Genomic DNA, 23,990 nt, shown 5'->3' on the forward strand with positions numbered 1-23,990 from the left:
TACTGTCCCTTGAAGCTGTGAAAAAATCAAACTTCTAAGCCAACGCAATCAAAAGATACAGCCGTTTATGCCGCAAATTTTCGACACTTGCAAGGGAATCAAAACCTACAGGGTGCTTCCCGTGAACTCAGAATCTTGAAATTTGGTACGAAGCAACGTCTTATAGCATAGATAAAGGAAAAATTACGAAAACCATAAATTTTTAGTTACATCACATAATATATTTTTTTTAATAATTGTAAACCTTGCAGGTTTGTACGGAACCCTCGGTGCGCGAGTCCGACTCGCACTTGGCCGGTTTTATTGATATGTGCGTCTTTAGGTCCTACGTCTATTAATAACAAGGACAAGCCTCAATTGTTACTTAACATACATTTTCTCTTTGTTTCAGATTAAATCGAGTGAAAATGCCGCTAAAACCGACCTGCCTTAAATCGCGCGTGCTACCGTGAAAAAGTTCCGCCGCCCATTAACAGATGGCGCTAAAAACTATAATACGTGTTCCGAAATACAGATGGCGTGTGCAAGTGTAAAGTGCGGATGACAGTAGATGGCGCTGTCGTATATGAGAAGTGTAGTGTTTTGTACAGTGTAGTGGGTTATAGTTTTATTAGTGATTTAGTGCTTGTGAGATGCGAGACGGGTCCAGGCCAGGGCCGAGTGGTGCCTCTGCGGGGCATGGTTTTGATAAAGATGATGAAGGTAAATATGTTATACTTTATGATACCGTAAATCGAGGTGTAACGTACAACTTTTACGAAATTAAAAACCATAAATGCACTACATATATTATACACCTATGCCAGCAAAATTTATGGCTATCCTGAGCAATATTCCTGAACATTCTAAACTCATTTTACACGGACAAACTTTTCAATCTCACTTCTGAACGTAGGTACCTACACTGTTAAAATTCAAGCATAAACTAGTGCCGACTGATGTTCTAGCTCTATCCCTTTTTATCGCAGTAAATCTCCATTAGCATGAAAGAGATAGCAATATGACTTCAGTCGCTATTGCAGCAAGTATAGAACTGGGGCGGAAGTTCTAGAAATATGTTACTTTAGAATTTTGACTTGAAAATTCCGTAATATAAGCATTTACGAAGTGCGAAGTCACTGCATGCCTGCGAAAGTTTAGCGTACAGGTAACATTTAGGTCTCAACTTCAAGGGGCTTGAATTACTAAAGCCGTTCAGTTTAGGTTGAGAGAGAGGGGTGGAGCTATATAACTAGTATAGCGGTGTCCCTTTCTCTCGACCTAACCTGAACGGCTTTAGTATTAGGTATTGGAGTCACTGTTGCGAAATTACTACAGTAGTGTTAATCCACCAATGTATCTAAAGGTCTTTTTTAACACCCTCACTGTGGCTTGAGATCGATTGGATATCAAAAAGTAGACTAATTGCGACGTCAGATAATTGCCGCAGCGAAGGTGTTAAACCGGGCAAGTGCGAATCTGACCGTTTCTAATCATCATCCTCCTTGCGTTATCCCAGCGTTTGCCACAGCTCATGGGAGCCTGGGGTCCGCTCTGACAACTAATTCCAAGATTTGGCGTAGGCACAAGTTTTCCGAAAGCGACCTTCCAACCCGAAGGGTAACTAGGCCTTATTGGAATTAGTCTGGTTTCCTCACGATGTTTTCCTTCACCGAAAAGGGACTGGCAAATATCAAATGAAATTTCGCACATAAGTTCCGAAAAACTCATTGGTAGGAGCCGGGGTTCGAACCCGCGACCTCCGGATCGAAAGTCGCACGCACTTACCGCTAGGCCACCAGCGCTTCCCTGACCGCACCGTCTCTAATATTACCGACCGACCGTTTCTAATATTAATTTCTAATTAATCAATTATCTTAAATTATGCCCGTGTGGTACCGGGTTTAGAATTTCACCACCCCCTTTTTTCCCGTCGGTGTCGTAGAAGCCGACTATGGGATATGGGTTAAAATTGTGGCGTAGGCGAGAGGCTGGCAACCTGTCACTGCAATGTCACAATTTCTTTCAACCTCTTTTTGCCAAGAGTGGCACTCTGGTGGCACTGAAACTTGAGTAGTTCATGTGCTCTGCCTACCCCTTTATGGGATACAGGCGTGATTGTATGTAAGTATGTGTATCTTAAATTATGCTATTGATAGAGCGAGGGAAAGAGCTCATGTAAAGATTGCACCGAATTTAATAGTATGTATTAATTTTTATTTAACTAGCAGATATATATGTGTGAACTGTGAACGATGCTGAGTTGATCTACATATATACATACATACATACATACATACAATCACGCCTGTATCCCATAAAGGGGTAGGCAGAACATTACACATGAAACCACTAAAGCTTCAGTGCCACTCTTGGCAAATAAGGGGTTGAAAGAAAACGAAAAACTGTGACATTGCAGTGACAGGTTGCCAGCCTCTCGCCTACGCCACAATTTAACCCATATCCCATAGTCGCCTTCTACGACACCCACGGGAAGAAAGGGGGTGGTGAAATTCTTAACCCGTCACCACACAGGCTACTCATCTACATAGATGCCATTAATTCAAGTCTCAATTATATTCTAAGCTCAATAGCAGATTACACAAATTCACTTGATACCTTACCATAGCAAATCCTCCCACTGAATCCGTTGCTACTCTCGAAATACTAATAAAAGATTATTTTTTTCGGAATTCAATTTATTTATTTATTTAAACTTTATTGCACAGTAAAAATATACAGTTACAAAAGGCGGACTTAATGCTACATGGCATTCTCTACCAGTCAACCTTTAGACCGTTTTCACATTATCCGATCCGATATCGGATGTCGGAAGGATTTCAATGGAAAAAATTCAAGATGGCGCCTGTAATGTATGGGATATCGGTCCGACATCCGATATCGGATCGGATAATGTGAAAACGCACTTAGGCCAAACAGAGAAGACCAAAAAAGGTGCGGGATATGTAAAGAACACTAATAAAGACTTGATTTTATTGGACTACGTTATAGAAAAAATAGGGACTTATATAAATATATTTACCTATTTAAGATACTAATAACTATAATAAATACATTAATTATTAATAATAATAAATTACATATTCAATGTAGGTATAAGTACCTACAGTAAGCTGCAGAGTTAAGTATGACACCTTTCTCATAAAAATTCGCTCACAGGAATGGTTACTTAACCCTACAGTTTACCATACTTCATATCGTGTTTCATTTTGTTCTCTTGTGACCAAATATAATATTTCCTCCCACTAATTCCACCTGTCTTCCAGGTTCCTCAACCGAAGACTGCAGCTATGAGGAGTTGATGTCCTTGAAGGAACTGCTCCATTTTCCTGAAGAAGTAGCTCTCAGACTCACCGACACGGAATACCAGTTGTTTTACCAAGTAAGTACATATTATACCTCATAAGTACTAAACAATAGTGATGGGTAGGACATCAATTTCAAATGAGTTTGTATGAGTACCTCATTTCCAAAAATGAGGTGTTACAATGTCTTACTTCAAATGAGGTGAGGTACTGATCTGTATATATATATAATTTCTAGCATCGGCTGTTTGACAAAATCCATCGGCAACAAAAACTAGTATGTGTAGTTGTGTACTAGGTAAATATCCTTTATACATACTAAATTTCATTAGTCATAATGAGTACTTGAACATTTAACAAGAGAAAATAGATAAAATTAAAAAATATTTCAAGGACTGTCATAGAGGCCTGCATAACAACTTAATTTGATGTTTTTATGGAACTGGGTCTAATTTTGCCATTGAATAATATTATTTACAGTTTGTTCCATTTAAATTACTGCTACAAATTACAGTGGTTTCATATTATTAACAGCTTAATAATAACATACTTTGATTAGCATAGTTACCATAAAACTGCATGTTTTAAAACAAACTAAAGTTCGTATTGTTTTATAATTAGTACCACTTTTACATAAAAATAACAAACCTACCACTCCATGTGTTTTAAAAGCAATATGATAGTAATTAAAAACACCATCAACATTCGCGACGCCGGTAAGTCTTTTCAGTTCAGTTTCACTATTTTTTTGCACACAAATGACACTAAGGCAGAATCACAGGTATATTTGATTGTGTAAAAGTTGTCACCATTATTACATTTTGGCTCATTTATTAGTATTATCACTGTAGGACAAAACTAAACTTTATGCAAATATTGCTAATGCAACTAAGTACGTACAAACTAACTTTTCTTCTGTAAACTGTCATTACTGTCAACGTCAACCGCCTGTGAACATTGAGGTAGAGAGGACACGGCGAACAAAAAGTTTGCGCCACGAACATAAGTCCAGTGGACTTATGTTGCCTCAGTCAGTCTCTGCGCGTGGTGGGAGGAGGTTGTCTCTGACTGCACACAAATAAAATGAAAAAATGCCTTCCTGTGCTATAAGATACTGTTGAAGCCATACGAGAAAATCTAATAAAAGTGACGGTGTCACATTTCATCGGTTAGTAGACAAGCTATTTTGATCTAACTTAATTTAAGTAATTATTATAATGAAGGGACGGGCTCCTTAAACGCGATGCTATGGCCGCCATTTTGACAACTAGAATCATAGATGAATCGCGCAGACATGACATGTAGGTAATAAGGTATAATAATTGTGATCATTATTCTGTTTTCAATATATAATATAAAAATATTTATTTCAATTTATAGTTTTGAATATTACACGGTTCTAAATACGAAATTTAGTCGATAATATTATACAATAAGCATGATTTTGAATTATTTCTGAATTATAATTCTCATTATTGACGAAAAATAGTGACACCAAAACTGAAATAGTATTATAGTATTTAATGCAACCGGTGTTTAAGGGAGGTAAAACAAGGTGAATGGCGCGATTATTATTCTGAGCGACAGAAACTTACAAAATTAATTTTATTGAAAAGAAATTAAAATTTATGAAAAAAACAATTACTTATTTTTATTTCACTGAGTAGAAATTCAATATAACAATGTATAATAGTGCTAAAAGTAAACTACTTAGTATTTCACACACAAAGTATAAAACAAAGGTCTACACTAAAAGTGTCGCGTCTAGGTGGTCAAGTCTTACTCTATGACACGGTTCGCTTCACGCGCATGCGCCTCGCGCTGCCGCCGCTGCCGGTCGGCGCACAGAATATGTTCGAGTTGTCATTTCTAGTACGTAGTACATAGTAGTTCAATGCGCACACATATACACACTTAATTTTCTAGATATTGGTAAGTAGGTACTACGCCACCGACATCACCAGTTTCAAATTCTTTTAAGGGTATTAGTCCGTTTTCACACTATCCGATCTGATATATCGGATATCGGAAGGGTTTCAATGGAAAAAATCCAAGATGCAGCCATTAGAAATGACAACTCGAACATATTCTGTGCGCCGACCGGCAGCGGCGGCAGCGCGAGGCGCATGCGCGTGAAGCGAACCGTGTCATAGAGTAAGACTTGACCACCTAGACGCGAAAAATGAAAATGAAAATGAAAATGAAATATTTATTTTTCAAGTAGGCATATTACAATGCGCATATGAACGTCAAATAAAGCTACGCCGGCTCTAACCCTACGCCTCAGCCTCGAGAAGATTTCAGTCCCCCCTCAGTTGGGAGGGGGGTATCCACTATGGGACCGGCAAGAAACTCGGCGGGCAACTTCTTTTCAAAACATTACATCTTATAATTAACATGCATTAAATAACAACATACAATTTAACATGCAAAAGTATTCATCAAAGAATATGAACAGACTAGGTACTCTATGGAAATCAATTTCAATAAATTATATTATTGCTTAATAATACGTCGTTCTTCTTCAGAGAAAACATATCAAATTGTCATAGAAGAAAAAGATAATATGAATCTCAATATCATTAAATATGTAATTTACCTACACAACATAAAATATAAAATATTTGATGTGCTTTCTTATCTGAACTGTGTCCTCTATACATAATACAATTATTAGTGTGTGCGACACTTTTAGTGTAGACCTTTGTTTTATACTTTGTGTGTGAAATACTAAGTAGTTTACTTTTAGCACTATTATACATTGTTATATTGAATTTCTACTCAGTGAAATAAAAATAAGTAATTGTTTTTTTCATAAATTTTAATTTCTTTTCAATAAAATTAATTTTGTAAGTTTCTGTCGCTCAGAATAATAATCGCGCCATTCACCTTGTTTTACCTCCCTTAAACACCGGTTGCATTAAATACTATAATACTATTTCAGTTTTGGTGTCACTATTTTTCGTCAATAATGAGAATTATAATTCAGAAATAATTCAAAATCATGCTTATTGTATAATATTATCGACTAAATTTCGTATTTAGAACCGTGTAATATTCAAAACTATAAATTGAAATAAATATTTTTATATTATATATTGAAAACAGAATATGATCACAAATTATTATACCTTATTACCTACATGTCATGTCTGCGCGATTCATCTATGATTCCAGTTGTCAAAATGGCGGCCATAGCATCGCGTTTAAGGAGCCCGTCCCTTCATTATAATAATTACTTAAATTAAGTTAGATCAAAATAGCTTGTCTACTAACCGATGAAATGTGACACCGTCACTTTTATTAGATTTTCTCGTATGGCTTCAACAGTATCTTATAGCACAGGAAGGCATTTTTTCATTTTATTTGTGTGCAGTCAGAGACAACCTCCTCCCACCACGCGCAGAGACTGACTGAGGCAACATAAGTCCACTGGACTTATGTTCGTGGCGCAAACTTTTTGTTCGCCGTGTCCTCTCTAGTACATTATACCTCAATGCCTGTGAATTACGTTTCGTGTCGGATTTATTTATCATTCTATTGAATTAAGAAATGAATTATTCTTTCTATTACTGATTAAATACTTAATTAAACTACCATGCTTCACATAATTTATATTATATTTCGGTCAGTAATCTTGTAATTGTTTTTAAGCAAGCTTCGTAAACGCATCTTCTCAGTGGTTGGCCCTCTGTGTTGGTATGCTTGGTATTCCGAATATTCAAAACACTTGAGTTACCATTTCAACGTCCAGTCTAAGAGAGCTCCCTGATTACACATAACAATAGCCATACAAACTCTATTGCTGCGGTAGATCACGTTATACTGGTCAATGTGTTAGCACAATAATAGCTATCAAAAAATTCAAAAATGAAGACCTGCCGCGAAAAACAACATTTTGCATCTCAGCTGCATTTATTCATGACTTCACAAATGCGACAGAGACAAAAGATGTGGTTCACGCGAAATCGTCTGATTTTTCGCGCGATTTTTGCGAGCAAGTTAACTATCCTGGGATCAAAAAGGCGTAAAATGTATGAAAACTTGCGGCGCATAAGATTGTTTTCTTTCGAGTCATGTGTAACGTATTTTTGGTGAGGCAAATTTGAAGCCCGCGTGTGTCTGTCTCACTCCCTCTTATGGTAAACGTAACTATCTGTTTCACTTTGAAAGGATTTTTGAAGTGTTGTTGTCACAGTGCCTCTTCTGTCTTTCCGGTACAAAGCGATTTCCGGTACAAACGAGTCAAACGATACATTTTATTTTATCGGTGGACCTTTTGTCCCGGCCATAAGGTCTGTAGTTCGATAACTGAACGTGTGGTTGATCACTTCATTTGAGGTGTCGACTCTCGCGACGGAGTTTGAGGGCCGCGTCTGCCGCGAGGCGCGCGAGTGGATGATGAGTTTTTGACGTTTTGTGACATTTGAAGTATGTGCATGATCTGTGAGGAATGAGGTGTTTGTGTTGCTACTGTTGCGAGCGAGTATTTGAGGGCCGCGAGGCGCGCGTGTGGATGATGAGTTTTGACGTTTTTGTGACATTTGAAGTACGTGAATGCTTTGTGAGGCGTGAGGTGTTTGTGTTGCGACTGTCACAAGCGAGTAAAATGAGGTGCGGTGAGTTGAAGTGTGATGCAATACATTTTTGCCGTGTGAAGTACTGCGACAAATTAACAATATGAGTGGTACAAATGAGGTGCCTCACGAGTGAGGAACTCAACACTACTAAACAACTCTCAAACTAACCATACCTCCGCACCGCACTGGCTTTATGACAAATTCTTTCGCCGTTCAGGCTAGTCGCCTTTGGAATTCACTCCCTTTGAATATCAGACAAGCTAAACAAGAATTCGAATAATATCCATCAATATTATATGTATTTAATTGTATATATTATATGTAATATTTAAAATATTTATTATAAATATCTATTTATGTAAAAGTATGTGCAGTATATTATGTATATATATAGTTTGCTTTTCTTCTTAGTAAATCACCTTTTTGTTTTCTCTCTGCACCATTTGTATTGAATCTCTGTTTGGCCCTATGGTTGACTGGTAGAGAATGCCTTTTGGCATTAAGTCCGCCATTTGTACATTTTTGTATATTTTGTGCAATAAAGTTTAAATAAATAAATAAACAGTGATGAGTGGATTGTTTCACTTTTTGATTTCATCATTTTATATTGTTTTGTTTAATTTAGTAGATGAGATACAACATTTATTCAATACCAAAAAAAGTGGAAAAGGAGGGGGAAGCCTTTTACTAATGTTGGTTGATACTTTCTTCAATAAAAAAGTGAATTCTTGACATGCGTTTAATCGTAGTAAATAATCAAATTACATAGTTTTGGCTTTAGTTCAATTTAAATTAAGAAGGACGCAAGCACGTGCGAGCGCGTCAGTGTTGTATGCATTCTGGAGATGTAGCGAATTAGCGATGACTGTTGTCCTTTAAAAGGCTGGGAGGACATCCGAACAATCCCGAACACCTGGGTTACGCTCGACTTTCCTCACAGCAAGCGTAACTTCTTAAGTGTAAGGCTTGATTGAATGCTCGGAGCGGAGCGATCGGCGGGGCGGACGAGCGTCCATCCTAGGCAGCGTCGACTCCGGAGTCAGAACACTTGTATGAGCTTCCATTGTTTGACATGCCCCCCCCCCTTTTTTTTTTAGCCTTCTTTCCACATTTTTGTTTTTCTTCTTTACTTTTCATTTAATTTGTCTTTTAGTTATTTGTGGTCCCTGGCCTTTACCCCCCCCCTGCACGCCCAATATGAGCGTGCACTCAGACTTTACACTAAGAATGCTTCGGGTCTTCGATCCCACGCGGAGCTCAGCCTTCAAATCACTGTCTAGACACAGTTGAGAGCGACATCTACATTATTTAACTCGAAACCTTCAGCTAAGTATAGTAAAAGGTAAAATGTTTACACGTGTCAACAGTAATTTGGTATTTTTTCTACTAAAAATGTTATCGGTTATGTAGCAATTAAATGACATGATATTTTTTTCGTATATTGGCTGTTAAAAACATAATGTTCTACCTATATCATCTAATCATCATTGGTAGGGTTGTGCCATACATTTTGTTTTATCGCAATTAACCATGCAAGTATTTATAAATAAAATGAAAATATAAGATTAAATAAAGTGTATGGGGTCGAATCGACCCGATATCGTAATGAATATGTAAAGATTCATCATCCTCCTTGCATTATCCCGGCATTTTGCCACGGCTCATGGGAGCCTGGGGTCCGCTTTGACAACTAATCCCAAGGCGTAGGCACTTGTTTTTACGAAAGCGACTGCCATCTGACATTCCAAACCAAAGGGTTAACTAGACCTTATTGGAATTAGTCCGGTTTCCTCACGATGTTTTCCTTCACCGAAAAGCGACTGGCAAGTAGCAAATGACATTTCGCACATTAATTCCGAAAAACTCATTGGTGCGAGCTAGGGTTCGAACCCGCGACCTCCGGAACGGTCGCACGTACTTACCGCTAATGCAACCGCTGAATATGTAAACATTATTTTTTAATAAGTAGGTAATTCACCGAAGATAAAGCCTCCGCCACACATAAAGCGTTTTGACAGCGTAGGGTCAGCGGAGCGTTAGCAGAGCGCAGTGATAGCTGTGCGCCGGGGGAACGCTGGCGTTCCACTCGCAATCCGCGCTCGTTGGTTCCCGCCGGCGTCCGCTGGGCGCAACGCCAGCGTTCGTCCGGTGCACCGCTATCGTTACGATCCGCTGACGCTCCGCTACCGCTCCGCCTACGCTATCAAAACGCGCATGTGTGGCCGAGCTTTAAGTTTCCAAATTGCTAATATTCTCAAAGACAGACAATTATTTATGATACTAAACAAAAATATTTAGGTCCTGTCAGCCCCTAGGCATTATTAAAGGATTCCGAACGGCATGTATAAAAAAGCTTGTTTACATCCCTAGGGCTATCCCTGCCCATATCATCGTACATAGGCTAGATTAGGGAGGTAACCATGAGTCTTCTCGATGCAGAGAACATCGCGAAAAATGTATATGTATACACATATTTTTGGTTCGAGAGTAAAGAAAATTGTGTATATAGAGAATTACTGTCAAATTAAAATGTGTAGTCACAGTGCATACACTGCCATCTCTCGACACAGGAATATAACTCAGTCTCAGTTTTGACAATTTGGTCCATATTCTTAACTTGATATGTGTTGAAAACGTCAAATATAATTATCAGCGCCATCTAGCGGAGAATCAACCAAAAATATACGCCATATAGACCATATATTGTTCTTAATGGTCCCGAGGTACATTTTCATATTTTCGTATACTTTACCGGTCTATACGGAGTTATACAGGCAGGCCCCGTAACCGAATGCAATCTATCTCTGTCGCTCTTGCGTATTGGCGCGACAGAGTCAGACTGCATTTCTGCGGCGGTTAGAATCGAAGAAATGCCATTCGGCTACGGGGCCAGATCTTTGATTCTATTCTCGGATTGTTGGCGCTGTTCACATTCTCCATACAATGAAGGTCACGTTTACGCTATCGAGTAAAGTACTTGTACTATTATATATTCTGTGGTAAAGTGTTTAAAACTCATGGTAGTGACGAAGGCCGCCATCTTGAATGTATTCTGTCAAATAAGGATGTATATTGTACGATGTTTTGAAGGAAAAACTGGCTTGAAATTAATACGAGGAGAAAATTTTCTTTGCGCTTTTTGGAGCCTTTTTAAGACTTTTTGTTTGTTTTTATGTGCGAATTTTTCTTCACTTACGATTGTGTATGTGTATGGAGTAAATATTATTATAATCAGTTGAGAAGTTTTTTTTACATTACCTGGCAAAGTAAATGAAGTAGAGATGGGCCGAATGTTCGGTAAATATTCGGTGTTTGACATATTCGGCAAGTTTTTCAAAGTTCGTATTCGGCCGAATAATTCGGTTGCATTGCCGAATATTCACCGAATAAACAAAGTAAATAACTAACGAAGATCTTACGTATTCCATTGGGTAATAAGTTCCTATTTTAGTAGCTTTCTAAGGAACTACTAAAAAGATATAATTGTCTAATGCGATAAAATATAAATACAATTGTTTTGTAAAAAAGTTAAAAAACAGTTGTTTAAGAGTTGAGAAGAGTTCAGAGTTGTTTTAACTAAGTTTTAGCACAAAGTTTTAGTTATCCACTAAATCATAAGAACATAATTGTAGTAACATACATTATATGTAACCATTATCAATCATTTAACACCTAGTTTTAATCTTAACATCCGCTTTAAAAATAATATGGCGTAACCGAATTTTCGGCCGAATGTTCGGTTCGGTAAGAGCTGAACCGAATATTCGTATTCGGCAAAGTCCATATTCGGCCCATCTCTAAAATGAAGACATGCCATGCTAAGGAGATGTATTGAAAACTAAGGGTAAGCGGACGATAATAATTGTGTCAACGTAAAGTTTCATACCGTAGCCAATTCTGACCCTCTAAAAGTTGCGAACCTTCAGCCCAGTGGTCCTCGGCCTTCGACACATTCGACACTTGGACTTCTGTTCTGTGTTTACCTAAGCACTGATACCCCGGACACACCTCGGACACTGGCGATCAAATATATGAAAGAGGCGCGTTCCTATGCACACAGTCTAACTTATATGAGTGAGATATGACAGGTCGACTGGTCGCGTTCTTGACAGGCGGTAACGATCTTACTCTTTATAAAAGACATATATAACTCCGTATAGACAGATAAAGTTTAAGAAAAAACATACCTCAGTACCATACAGAAAAAGGTGGCCTAGATGGTAATACACCTTTGGAGTACGCTCAGCTAGATGGCGCTAACATTAATATTTGACATTTTAACACATATCAAGCTAAGAATATGGGCCAAATTGTCACAACTGAGGTTCAAAAGTTTTAAGCCTGTGTCGAGAGATGGCAGTCTATGCACTGTGATTACACATTTTACTTCGACAGTAACTCTCTATAATACTTGATCCACTTTTGCTCTTTATACATATACTGTGCCCCTGACTGTGTATAGGTTCAACAGTTTGACAAATATTCGAGAATCACAGAAAGCTATAGCACGTTGTTATTACGAATAATACGTGTCACCACAAACTACATATATACAGACTATGCCACCCCGTACCACAAAATGCGACTGTCAAAACGAAACTATTGTTTGCAGCGGAAATGGATAGATGTCGCTCATAGTCCCATTTGGCACATATCTATATTTAATAAATTTGCAAGCCTTGTCATCCGATACATCCGTCTCAGGTTTTTCTCTTCAATAATTTGACAGGTGGAACTGACTAACTATTTATTTTTATGCAGGAACATCGAAATGCCTGACACGTAGCGAAAGCTAGATGATACCGAATTTCGGGCAAATTGTCATGGCACGTTATGGTCTCATCAGAAGTTCGTTCGCTTTTCAATCCAGAGGTCACTGGTTCAAGCCTCGGTGGAGACACACGTAAAGATATCCAGTTTTTTGGGTTTTATTATTATTTTATGGTTTTTTATTTGTTTAGATTTTTTTTGCGTAAGTTTTCAAGATAATTCTTAATTATTTTGAACGTACATTCCAGAATAGGCAAAATATTACAACCTTAAGTGCGTTTTCACATTATACCCGATCCGCGATATCGGATGTAGGAAGGATTTCAAAGGCGAAAATCAAAGATGGCGACTTAAACATAATATATGCGATATCGGTCAATGAATAAAGGCAAGAAATTGGTTCTAGCTGGGAATTTTCTAGAGATTGAAGACATTATTCCACCATTTGAACTTATGTGCAATAAAGTATAAATAAATCATTGGTTTTTGAAATTGTTGATATGTCATTTTCATAAGCTAACTGTAGGTACTATTGTATATCATTCAGGGACAGGGTACAGGGTTTATAGTAAAATAAAAAGAAACTAGCTATAATAACTTTTAATTATAATATACGTTACAAAAACTTGTTTCATTTACTTGAAAATATTAGAGGTTTACCATATCACAACAAATATATAGTCATCAATGCGATGAAATAAGTTCTCAGGAAATTTATTTAAAATGTGATAAGCCTTTAGTGGATGGCCTGCTTCTGCTTTTCTTGTTTTCGTGCTCCTTCATCCCATTGAAACTTCGATGTTTACGCATTTTTGTCAATCTGTTTCGATTTGTACACAGGAGCAACTCAAAGGGAACAACTCAAATGATTTTGGAACATACTCGTAACTGGGATTGGCTTCCACATCGGCTTTTCTACCTCCAATAAAGTTTGCATTATAAATTCACCGTAAATTCAATACTTGTAACAAATGATTATGCACTTTAAATAATCAGAGGTTAGATGACACTTTTCTTCTTACGGCAATTATCCACTTAAACGGTGGTTTCGTTTCCATCACAGTCTTGGAAATAGCTAGAATTTAGTCGCTATTTTTCTTGGTGTTATTACAATTCACCATAACAAATTTTACTAGGCCCATATTAACTACCTAAATTTACTTACTGTACTTAAATTTGTCTCGAAAATGTTTACTGCAATATGGATTTGACAGCGTAAGTCAGTGACAGGAAATGTCAATTTTGGCCATAGTGAGCGCTGGCTGTGATCCTTTTAGTTACCCCCTCCACCCGCTTTGCACCCTGCACATACCCTGCACCTTTCCAATACAGTACAGACTTGTCATCCCATACATCCGTCTCACGTTTTTCTCTTCAATCATTTGACAGGTGCAACTTACTAACTTCAAGCCAGAAAAAACCGTTTTTTGCAACCCTATTCAAGGGCTATATTGTTTATACAGCTTAGCAACTAACTTAAGTATTTACTTTTCAGCAGGAACATCGAAACGCCTGACACATTAGTGAAAGCTAGATGATGGCGAATTTCGGGCCAATTGTCAAGGCACGTTATGGTCACGGTTGAAGTTGGTTTGGTTTTCAATCCAGAGATCACGGGTTCGAATCCCGGCGGAGAGACACAAAGTGAAGATAACAGTTTTTTTGTGTTTTATTTTAATTTTATAGTTTTTTTTTTTTTGCATAAGTTTTAACGATAATTCTGAATTATCTTGAACGTACATTCCAGTAAAACCAAAATATGCTAGGTAAAATATTACAACTCTAAGTGCGTTTTCACATTATCCTATCCGCGATATCGGATGAAGGAAGAATTTTAAAGGCAAAAATCAAAGATAGCGGCTTAAATATATTGGATATCGATATCGGTCCTACATCTGATACAGGATCGGATAATGTGATAACGCACTAAGACGGAAGTATTACTTTCTGATTATTTCATTTTTAGTAGTATAAAAATGTTTTACCACAAACAACTACATAATTTCAGCACGACAGAGTCAGACGGCACTATGATCAGAATGAGACTAAAATTGTCAAAATGATAGATATTGTATATTATTGGGGAATAAAACAATAATAATATTAATATAAAAGTTTTTTCATTACCATACTAAGTGTTGGTCCAGATTGATAAAACATGGAATATTGGTAGTTCGGGGTGTAAAAACATGTCAAACCTGAGATATGAAATATTAGTACTTATTTTCCCATCAAATATAATGAATAAAAATAAATCAAACACAAAGTATTAAATAAAAAAATAAAAAAAGATTCACAAAAAAGCAAGGTCTCCCCGGTGAGATTCGAACCTCGTCTGCTGCTCAAGTTATCGCAGCTAAAAAGCAGTATCTTTGACCGCCACACCAAACTTCTACTTAATCAGAGTGACGAAATTAGGTAACTTATAGGTATAATATGAGTAGTAAGTCATGAAGACTTTTCACGACAAATTGAATGAATATTAAATGTTTTGTTACTTCAAAATGCAACGTTGCCAGACTGCTGACTGCAACGTCGCATAACTCTAGTTTGGTCGTAAACTGATTTAGACCTTAGTAAATTATTATTTCATCACACCCGCACTTTAAATGTGCTATTGTATGCAGGCGGAGCGTGAGTTATAGAAAAATCGTTCTCCCAAGGGAATAATGAAATTTCTTGTACCGTACTTAACTTTTTTACATCTATTTACATATTTTTTACATTGCGAGTGTGATGAAAAACATTGTGTGTAACTCGGGGAGTATGAATATTACTAACTCGAGTCTTTAAATCGCTCCGGCAAGCCGTCGCGATTTAACTTACTCTCGTTAGTAATATTCAACTTCCTCCCCTTGTTGCACAATGTACTATTAAAAATCAATTCAGAAATAGAAGATGATGGCTATACGGCGCTTGACTGATGGATGCGTTTTGTTATATAAAAAGAGTAGGTACATATTTCTGAAAATATTTTTATCTTCTTGCTTTAAACTAAAAATCATCTTGATATTCATCAATTATCATCATTTTGATATTTTGATATTCGTATATAATTAATAACCTAGATACAAAAAGAACATAATGAATGATACTTCGATATTTTACCAGTATCGAAACGCAGTAGGTTGGCCATGACAGCCAGTGACAGTACTAGTACTGAGGGCTTACTGCTGTCACCTGGGTTAACACATTGCGGACATCTTTCTCTTTTACTCCTATCCAGGCATATAGAGTGACATATATAGCCACATAGCGCAAACTCTGGTGTTCGTGGAAAACCTCATAGCTAGACTTGTCATTCATTCATTGTAAAAATAGTAAAAAGATTTTGACTCTAAAGACTAATGTTTAAGTGATTTTCAGTCTTATGTTAAAGCTGAGTAAGACGTGGATGGCGGCAAAGCTTTTGTAAATACATACATATATTGAATCACGGAATTAAGCAACACAAGGCAATTTTTGTTATGTATTTATATTCCGCGTTTTGTTTAAGCCGTATATTGTATCGTTTTTCATAACAAAATGCGTAGATAATTTACACCTTAGTCTGTAACGTATTCGCAAAGGTTCTTGAGCGAAACCAAAATCGACAATATCCACCTACACTCAAAAAAAATCTTTATTTATTAATTATATTATAAAGCAACATCTGCTGACGGTTTGTAATTGTCGATATTAATATATCTAGACTAACTTTCAATGTGGTACATGCAACTGGACAACTGTCACTGTACATTTGTAATCCTTATTACAAGAGCATAACGTCTATGGTTAGTTAAGACAGAGTATTGCTGTTAGTAGGTACGATGGGTACGATGTTGAACCTTAGGTTACCTTCCATCAATACTAATACTGAAAAACAATTTTTAAACTTATTGCATTACATGTGTCTAACAAAATTTCAATGAAATGGGTTGTGAATCTAATACTTAAAAAAATCACTATTTAAAAGGAGATGGTTGAAAAGGGTATAAAATATTAAAAAAAAAAGAAAAAAAAAAGATTTTCACTACCGAGGATCGAACCCACGACGTCAGGGCCGCGTCCATCGTCTTACGCTACTATAACTGAGCTATTTAAGCGATAGAAATGGTGGCGAAATATTAACTAACTTTCAATCTAGTACATGCATGGCGTTACGAGTCCTAAAATTCATTATATTCTTTTAAAGATTTATGTCTCAAAAGTGACACTTAACGCCATCTAACAGTGATCTCAAGGCAACAAGAAATTTGTAGTAACGCCATCTAGATTTGCCGTGCTTTTAGGCGGTCGCATTTTTTTGTATGGGGTGGACATATCTACTAAATCCATAATCTCTGGTGTCACAATTTTTCAACTCCAAGATTAAAGAGTTTGTTTAACTGCGACACCAAAAATCTTTTTTTAAAGCGAGAAAACATCTTAAAACGAAAAACTGTCTGATTACAACGATGAAAAACTCTTGTAAAATAAATATGAATTTCGCTCGCAGAATTTGGAATTCGTTGGGTCTGAGAAAAGATGTTGAATTTTTGTAAAGGCTATTTCGTCACTACTTTGAAAAGAAATCTCGTATCTCACGCTGCTCCTCAAAGTTAAAACGCAGTAAGTCTATAATGCATTCCATACATACTTACTACAATTTTCTTTTCATTGACAGACGAAGATACAAGTTTTTTTTAAAGTAGTGACGATTTATTAATCGGACTAGACCATAGATTAAATATAAAAAGATCATACCACCCCATACATTATAACCACAAAATTATAATTTTGAAAAAAACCCCGACCGCGACATAGTGGACCGATTTTCATGAAACATGGCTAAGAACACTCCCGACTAACCCAGCTTTCAAACAAAAAAAACTAAATCGAAATCGGTTCACCTGTCCAGGAGCTACGGTGCCACAGACAGGCACACTTTTATATAAGAGTTTCGAGTGTGAACGCGACCAGTGGTAACGCTGAAAGTGAACGCAGCCGACGCGCGCGAAGGAGGGTAGATCGCGCGCTGTCTATACAACTTTAACATCCACCCGCCTTCGTCAGTTTTCCGTGATCATGATGCATGCAACTGCGTCGAAATATCGGGAGCTCGACAAAAATCAAAAAGGTAATCACGGTCTATATCCCGGTCAATATAAGTCTACACTTTTATATATTTAGATATATTCTGTGGAACAATACACATGCGAAAGTAATAGACAGCTAATTTTCCTGGTTATCTCTCAGACTGTAACAACAAACCCGGGTATTTTTCACCTTCCAGTGTTCCCCCGCAAACATAAAGGGTCCAAAGCAAAGGTCGAGCGACCTCTTTGTTTTTAATTTTGCCGGCGACACAGATCACTTGTCTTAACAATAGATGGCGTCGATGTAGGGAACAAATCAAATATTTTTTTTTTGTTTTTTTTTAAGTAGTAACACTACTATATATAAATTATATACTGAAATAGATATTATACGTAGTTTATAATAGATGGCGTGTTTTATTATGTTTTAAAAAATAGTGTTTTATTAGATGTATTTCTGAATCACACAGATGTTAATTAGGAATTTTGTCTTGGACATAATTAAATGAATAAAAATCAATTTTTATTTCATTAGCCATATTTTTTATTTTTATTTTTTATACTTCACAACATTTATCTTAATCTAAATTAATATTTTAAGTAATTTAGAGAGGACAAATAAGACAAAGACAAAAAACTTTTATTATCGGAATTAGGTTTCTACATTTCCAGGGCTCTCCAGGCTGTGCCTGTGTCGTACGGAACCATTTATATTTTTATTACTGAGTTAGTTACAATTTTATAGAAAACTACAAATTTTAACTTTATTTAAGTGTGTGTAGTGTCGTGAATCAGTGCTACAAAATGTTTTAAAAACTATATTACTATATAAATACTTAATTTAAAGCATTTTCTACCTTTTTGTAGTTTAAATTTTGAGTGAAAACCTCAAATTAGCCCAATGAGTTACAATTTAATGCATTTCATACATCCCTGTTAATTGCAGCTAACCACAAATAATTTTTAAGAAAAAAAAACCGCCGCCGTTGAATTTCTGGTGAAAGCTATTTGCGAATGTTGGATTATGTAGAAATCTGTAGGTATTTTTAAAACAGCTTTTAATGCTTTAATTATTTAATGGCAACACAAGTGAATATACGTATACCGTTAAGGTTCGAGGAGTTTCCTCAATTCCTCATGAATCCGGTTATACGAAATCAAATCCTGACAAAACTCAATATTCTTAACAAACATAACTGACTGAGAACTACCTTCCTTGAGAGATTTTGAGGCGGCGGTTAAAAATACCACACAAAAACGTTCATTCGTATGCGTAATCTATGAAAAGTCGTCTAGACCAGCGATCGATCGGCCTTGGAACTGTGATGAGACAGAAGATCAGCCTTCTCACTCATGCAGAATACAATTTGACCCCAAATTATGTAATAAAGTGCAGAAATGTAGTGTATTTGTAACTTATGACGTTTGACTGAACACTTGACTTGATTCAGCCGTAATATGCCGTATTCAAATAATGCTTTTAAGATGTGAGTGAGAGAAATATCACTTCAATATTATTGCGAGCTTTCAATGTCATAAGTGTCGTTTATTCGAACAAGAACTATTTAGATGCTAACATATCGTCACTACTTTTTAAAAAACTTGTATCTTCGTCTGTCAATGAAAAGAAAATTGTAGTAAGTGTGTATGGAATGCATAATATGCATATAGACTTACTGCGTTTTAACTTTGAGGAGCAGCGTGAGAATACGAGATTTTTTCAAAGTAGTGACGATATCCAATTCATGTCTTATCTTATATAATATTTGAAGTTCGAATCGATCAAATGTTACGAATGCGGACGGTCCCAAAACAACGATTTTTAACCCCCGACGCAAAAACGACTGTCTATCTGTCTGTTTGTCTGTCTGTCTGTCTGTCTGTCTGTGTGTGTCTGTCTGTGGCATCGTAGCTCCCGAACGAATGAACCGATTTAGATTTAGTTTTTTTGTCTGAAAGCTGAGTTAGTCGGGAGTGTTCTTAGCCATGTTTCATGAAAATCGGTCCACTATGTCGTGGTCGGGGGTTTTTTCAAAATTTTAATTTTGTGGTTAGGTTATTTATGGAAATGCCACCTTTTTTCGCGATTTCCGCGACCCTGCATGTATATTATCTAGAGATGAAACACAGAGCGACTATTTATTTATTAACCTTTATTGCACAAAAGAAAACCTTAAAGTACAAAAGGCGAACTTAATGCCATAAGGCATTCTCTACCAGTCAACCTTTAGGCAAAGCAGAAAAATTGTGGGCGGTGCTACTCTAAAAAATCTACAACAAATATACATATAAAAGAATATACATACTTATCATACTATTATACCTACACATAAATATACATAAATATATACAAATATGAAGACGAACCATAATACACTGAGAGAAATTTCCATTGTGAATTTAACAAGTTCGACTTGTTGCGGTTTATCCGTTTGAATCAGCCAAACGTAAGTTTAAAACAATATGTGTCAGGTTGTTTTTATAAAATCGACTTGTTGATTCAAATATATTGCCGATTCAAATGACAAGTAGCTTGTTGTTTGAACCAAAGAGCACGTAGGCGCTATTTTAACCAAAAAACTTGTTGAACGAACATGAAAACTGTTTGTTTTTTCTCTCAGCGTAGAGCTTATTAACATACATATTTACACTATGTTTTTAGGTAATCATCCTTTTTCCTCTATACAACATATGTTTCCTTTATTTTTTAAACAAAGCTCATTAAACCTTCAGATTGGACGAGGAAGGTATTCTCTTCTCTCGGCGCCCGTATAGTTATTTCTAGTGTTGAGAAAGAGTCTTTTAAAGTCTTGGGAAAACTACAGGTAGGTCTCTTTCATTTTTCTTCAAATGAATATCACATCAGCGTGCGTAGCCGAATGGCATTTCTCCGACGCCAAACGAAAACGAAACGCCGCGCCAGTTAGTCCGGCTCTGTCGCGCCAATACGCACGAGCGATAGAGATAGATATCTACTAGCGTTTCGTTTCGTGAGCGTTTCGTGAGCGTTAGTGCCATTCGGCTACGCACCCTGCATATGCATAAAAAAGACTTCTTGTGAAAATTTTAAAGAACCTCTCGAGAAAAAAGAACTGAAAGTCACATATTGCGTTGCGACATAAAAAAACGGCCAAAGCGTTTTATTTTATCACTTTGTCGGTGTGATTGATATTATTGGTACCAAATTTCAGCTTACTAGTGCTAACGATCCCTGAGATTATCCGCGGACGGACGGACGGACGGACAGACATGGCGAAACTATAAGGGTTCCTAGTTGACTACGGAACCCTAAAAACATTATGATTTGAACTTCAACATAATATTTATCGATATACGATGGCCGGATATGTTAGTATCACAAATGAATGAAATTTTTGTTCGAAGAAACGTTTCTTTATTAATACTATTATTTTTCTAATATTTTAGTCTTTTTTGATAACTTGATTATGTAAGTAGGATGTCAGTGCCATGATACTGATCTGCCACTGACATCTTACCTACTCACATTATATTTATTGTTTCAAAAGACTAAAAAAAAAAATATTAAAATCGAACTTCAAGAAATATTGCTACAAATAATTCAAACTAATTGATTAACTGATTAATTTTTAATAATTTATAGTTTCTAATGGGTCGGCAACGCACATGTGACACCCCTTGAGTTGCAGAAGTCCATAGGTTACGGTGACCGTTTTCCATCAGGCGGACCGTATACCTGTTTGCCACCGACGTGGTAATTTTTTTTTCCAGTATTATAAAAAAAGACTCTAAAAGACTTGAATTTACTTACCAGCCCTACCTCACGTAGGTATTTCACATACTCGGTCCTGCCAACGGCGCATTGCCCATATATTGCGTGGATATTGGACAAATTGGCCCGGCCGAGATTTATAGGGTCCCTTAAGTTCTGCCACTTTATTTAGCTGACAGAATACACTGCAATATTAAACTTTGAGATATTGTTCAGATTCACATTACACTTTTTATTAACATGTCACACGTGTCACTAGAACAACCTATATATTAAAAAGAACTTTTCACTTTTTTCATTAGTATTTTTTATAACGCCTGATAAAAAAATATAGGCAATTATCCAATGTGATCATAATATCTACATCACTTATCAGGCGTTTCCTAAAATTTTCTCACTTTTGGGAGGAAATAAGATAATTGATACCTTTTTGAGCGATCATTTCCGGGATAAATATTATGCAATGTCTTTCCCGGGGACTTTCAGCGGTTTCAGTGTGTTGAGGGTAAAAAAGGCAGACAAGCACACTTTTATTACTTATATGAGTATGGATTAAAACCTTGAAGTGTCGTTGTTCTTTCTACCTACATATATATTTACACCGTGTGGTGACGGGTTAAGAATTTCACCACCCCCTTTCTTCCCGTGGGTGTCGTAGAAGGCGACTGTGGGTTATGGGGTAAATTGTGGCGTAAGCGAGAGGCTGGTAACCTGTCACTGCAATGTCACAGTTTCATTTTCTTTCAACCCCTTATTTGCCAAGAGTGGCACTGTAACTTTAGCAGTTTCATGGGAAACAGGCGTGATTGTATGTATGTATGTATGTATACTATGTCCATACTAATATTATATATTATAAATATTATAAATGGGAAAGTGTGTGTGTCTGTTTGTTTGTCCGTCTTTCACGGCAAAACGGAGCGACCAATTGACGTGATTTCTTAAGTGGAGATAGTTGAAGGAGTGAAGAGTGACATAGGCTACTTTTCGTCTCTTTCTAACACGAGCGAAGACGCGGGCAAAAGCTAGTATTTAATAATATTTTAATTTCTGAGAGCCTTTTCATTTTAGAATATCTTTATTACAATAGCAAACTATAACAATCTAACAAGGTCAGCTTGGGTCCGAAACTACAATAAAATACACATAACCAAACTTTTCCCATTCTAATTCTTAGAACAAATTAAAGCACTTGGAGGCCTTGGTCATTTTTTCTTTGTATATGACATTTATTTCAGTTTATAGTTAAAATAGTAGTGTGTCTACTAAAAATACAAATTAAATTATTTTCTATGAGGATAATTTTATTTGTTCTAAGAATTAGCATGGCAGCGCCATCTCTCTTCGCTAACTCGTAATCACATGAGTTGATTCAGTTAGGAGATCGAACTAGTTTCGGTTCTATCTCAGAGATGGCAGGGGGCGCCTTAGCCTTCGGTAATTGTGTCATATACTTGAAAATTTCGACCCTTGCCACCGTGACCGAATGGCCGAGTGGTTTGAGGCATCCGTCGCGATAACGGAGGACGCTGGTTCGAATCCAGCTTTGGACACTTGGAGGCCTTGGTCATTTTTTCTTTGTATATGACATTTATTTCAGTTTTCCCATTCTGTCCGCCATTTTGTGCGAAAATAGCTCACAGCCTCCATTATACTAAATCATGTCACATCTGTCACGTGCTAGCACTTTCTATATTTGAAACCAACTTTCGCATTTTTTATAAATATTTAGTATAGCGCCTGAAAAAAGGGTAAAGGCAATTTTTCGATTTGATAAAAATGTTAACATCAATTATCAGGCGTTTCCTATTTTTTTTCCTTTTCAAGGAACTCTAAGTTTTACCGTGAGTTAATAAACAATTATTAGACACATACTTATGTAAAATCACGACTGTATTCCCAAAGGAGGTAGGCAGAGCACGTGAAACTGCTCAAGTTTCTTTCCAACTGTTAGCAATTAACGGGTTGAAAAACTTGGGAGAAAAGCCTATCCAACCCTTTATAGGGCAACGGTCTCAAAAAAGACCACCCTGTATGACTATCTTTTTGTATTTTTTTCTTGTAGAGAATTTTTAGTACTACAGGATGGCGATGAGGTTTGATGAGATTGAACTCACGATTTTTTTGAGTCTTGCCCGTTAAAGGGTTAAAATAATCATACATTTTTCGTAGCGTTTTCACTAACGTATTAAAACGTCAATAACTTACTTAGCACTCCCGATATTTAAAATGTTATCTCTTTCGCTCTTTAGTTAGTTTTAAATAGTGGGAAAGGAACAGATAAAGGTGCAGAATTTAAATTTTCAATATTGAACCGAATCGAATTATTTCGCGTTGGAGAACTTGGAGATGAGTTGAAATTGCTAGACGTAAATAGAATGCTACGTGATTTACATGATATTCCATTTCTATGCACCCTTCGTCCGGTCTGACGTAGTCGGTAGTGACCCTGAATGGGTTCGAATCCCGGTAAGGGCATTTGTGAGATGATCACATATATTTGTTCCTGAGTCATGGATGTTTTCTA

At 36.7% G+C, this 23,990-nt stretch overlaps 1 protein-coding gene across 1 annotated transcript in view; it reads left to right on the top strand.

The window, feature by feature from the left end:
- Nucleotides 1-434: 434 nt before the first annotated feature.
- The window catches only part of LOC125239766 (1-phosphatidylinositol 4,5-bisphosphate phosphodiesterase epsilon-1-like), a 234,420-nt gene continuing 210,864 nt past the window's right edge, over nucleotides 435-23,990 (top strand). The window contains exons 1-2 of the mRNA XM_048147438.1: nucleotides 435-702; nucleotides 3,267-3,382. Of these exons, the coding sequence (XP_048003395.1) occupies nucleotides 633-702; nucleotides 3,267-3,382 (186 nt within the window). The 5' untranslated portion in view covers nucleotides 435-632. The remainder of the gene's footprint in view (nucleotides 703-3,266; nucleotides 3,383-23,990) is intronic.

Source organism: Leguminivora glycinivorella, chromosome 26 (assembly GCF_023078275.1).
Source record: "Leguminivora glycinivorella isolate SPB_JAAS2020 chromosome 26, LegGlyc_1.1, whole genome shotgun sequence".
NCBI lineage: Eukaryota > Metazoa > Arthropoda > Insecta > Lepidoptera > Tortricidae > Leguminivora > Leguminivora glycinivorella.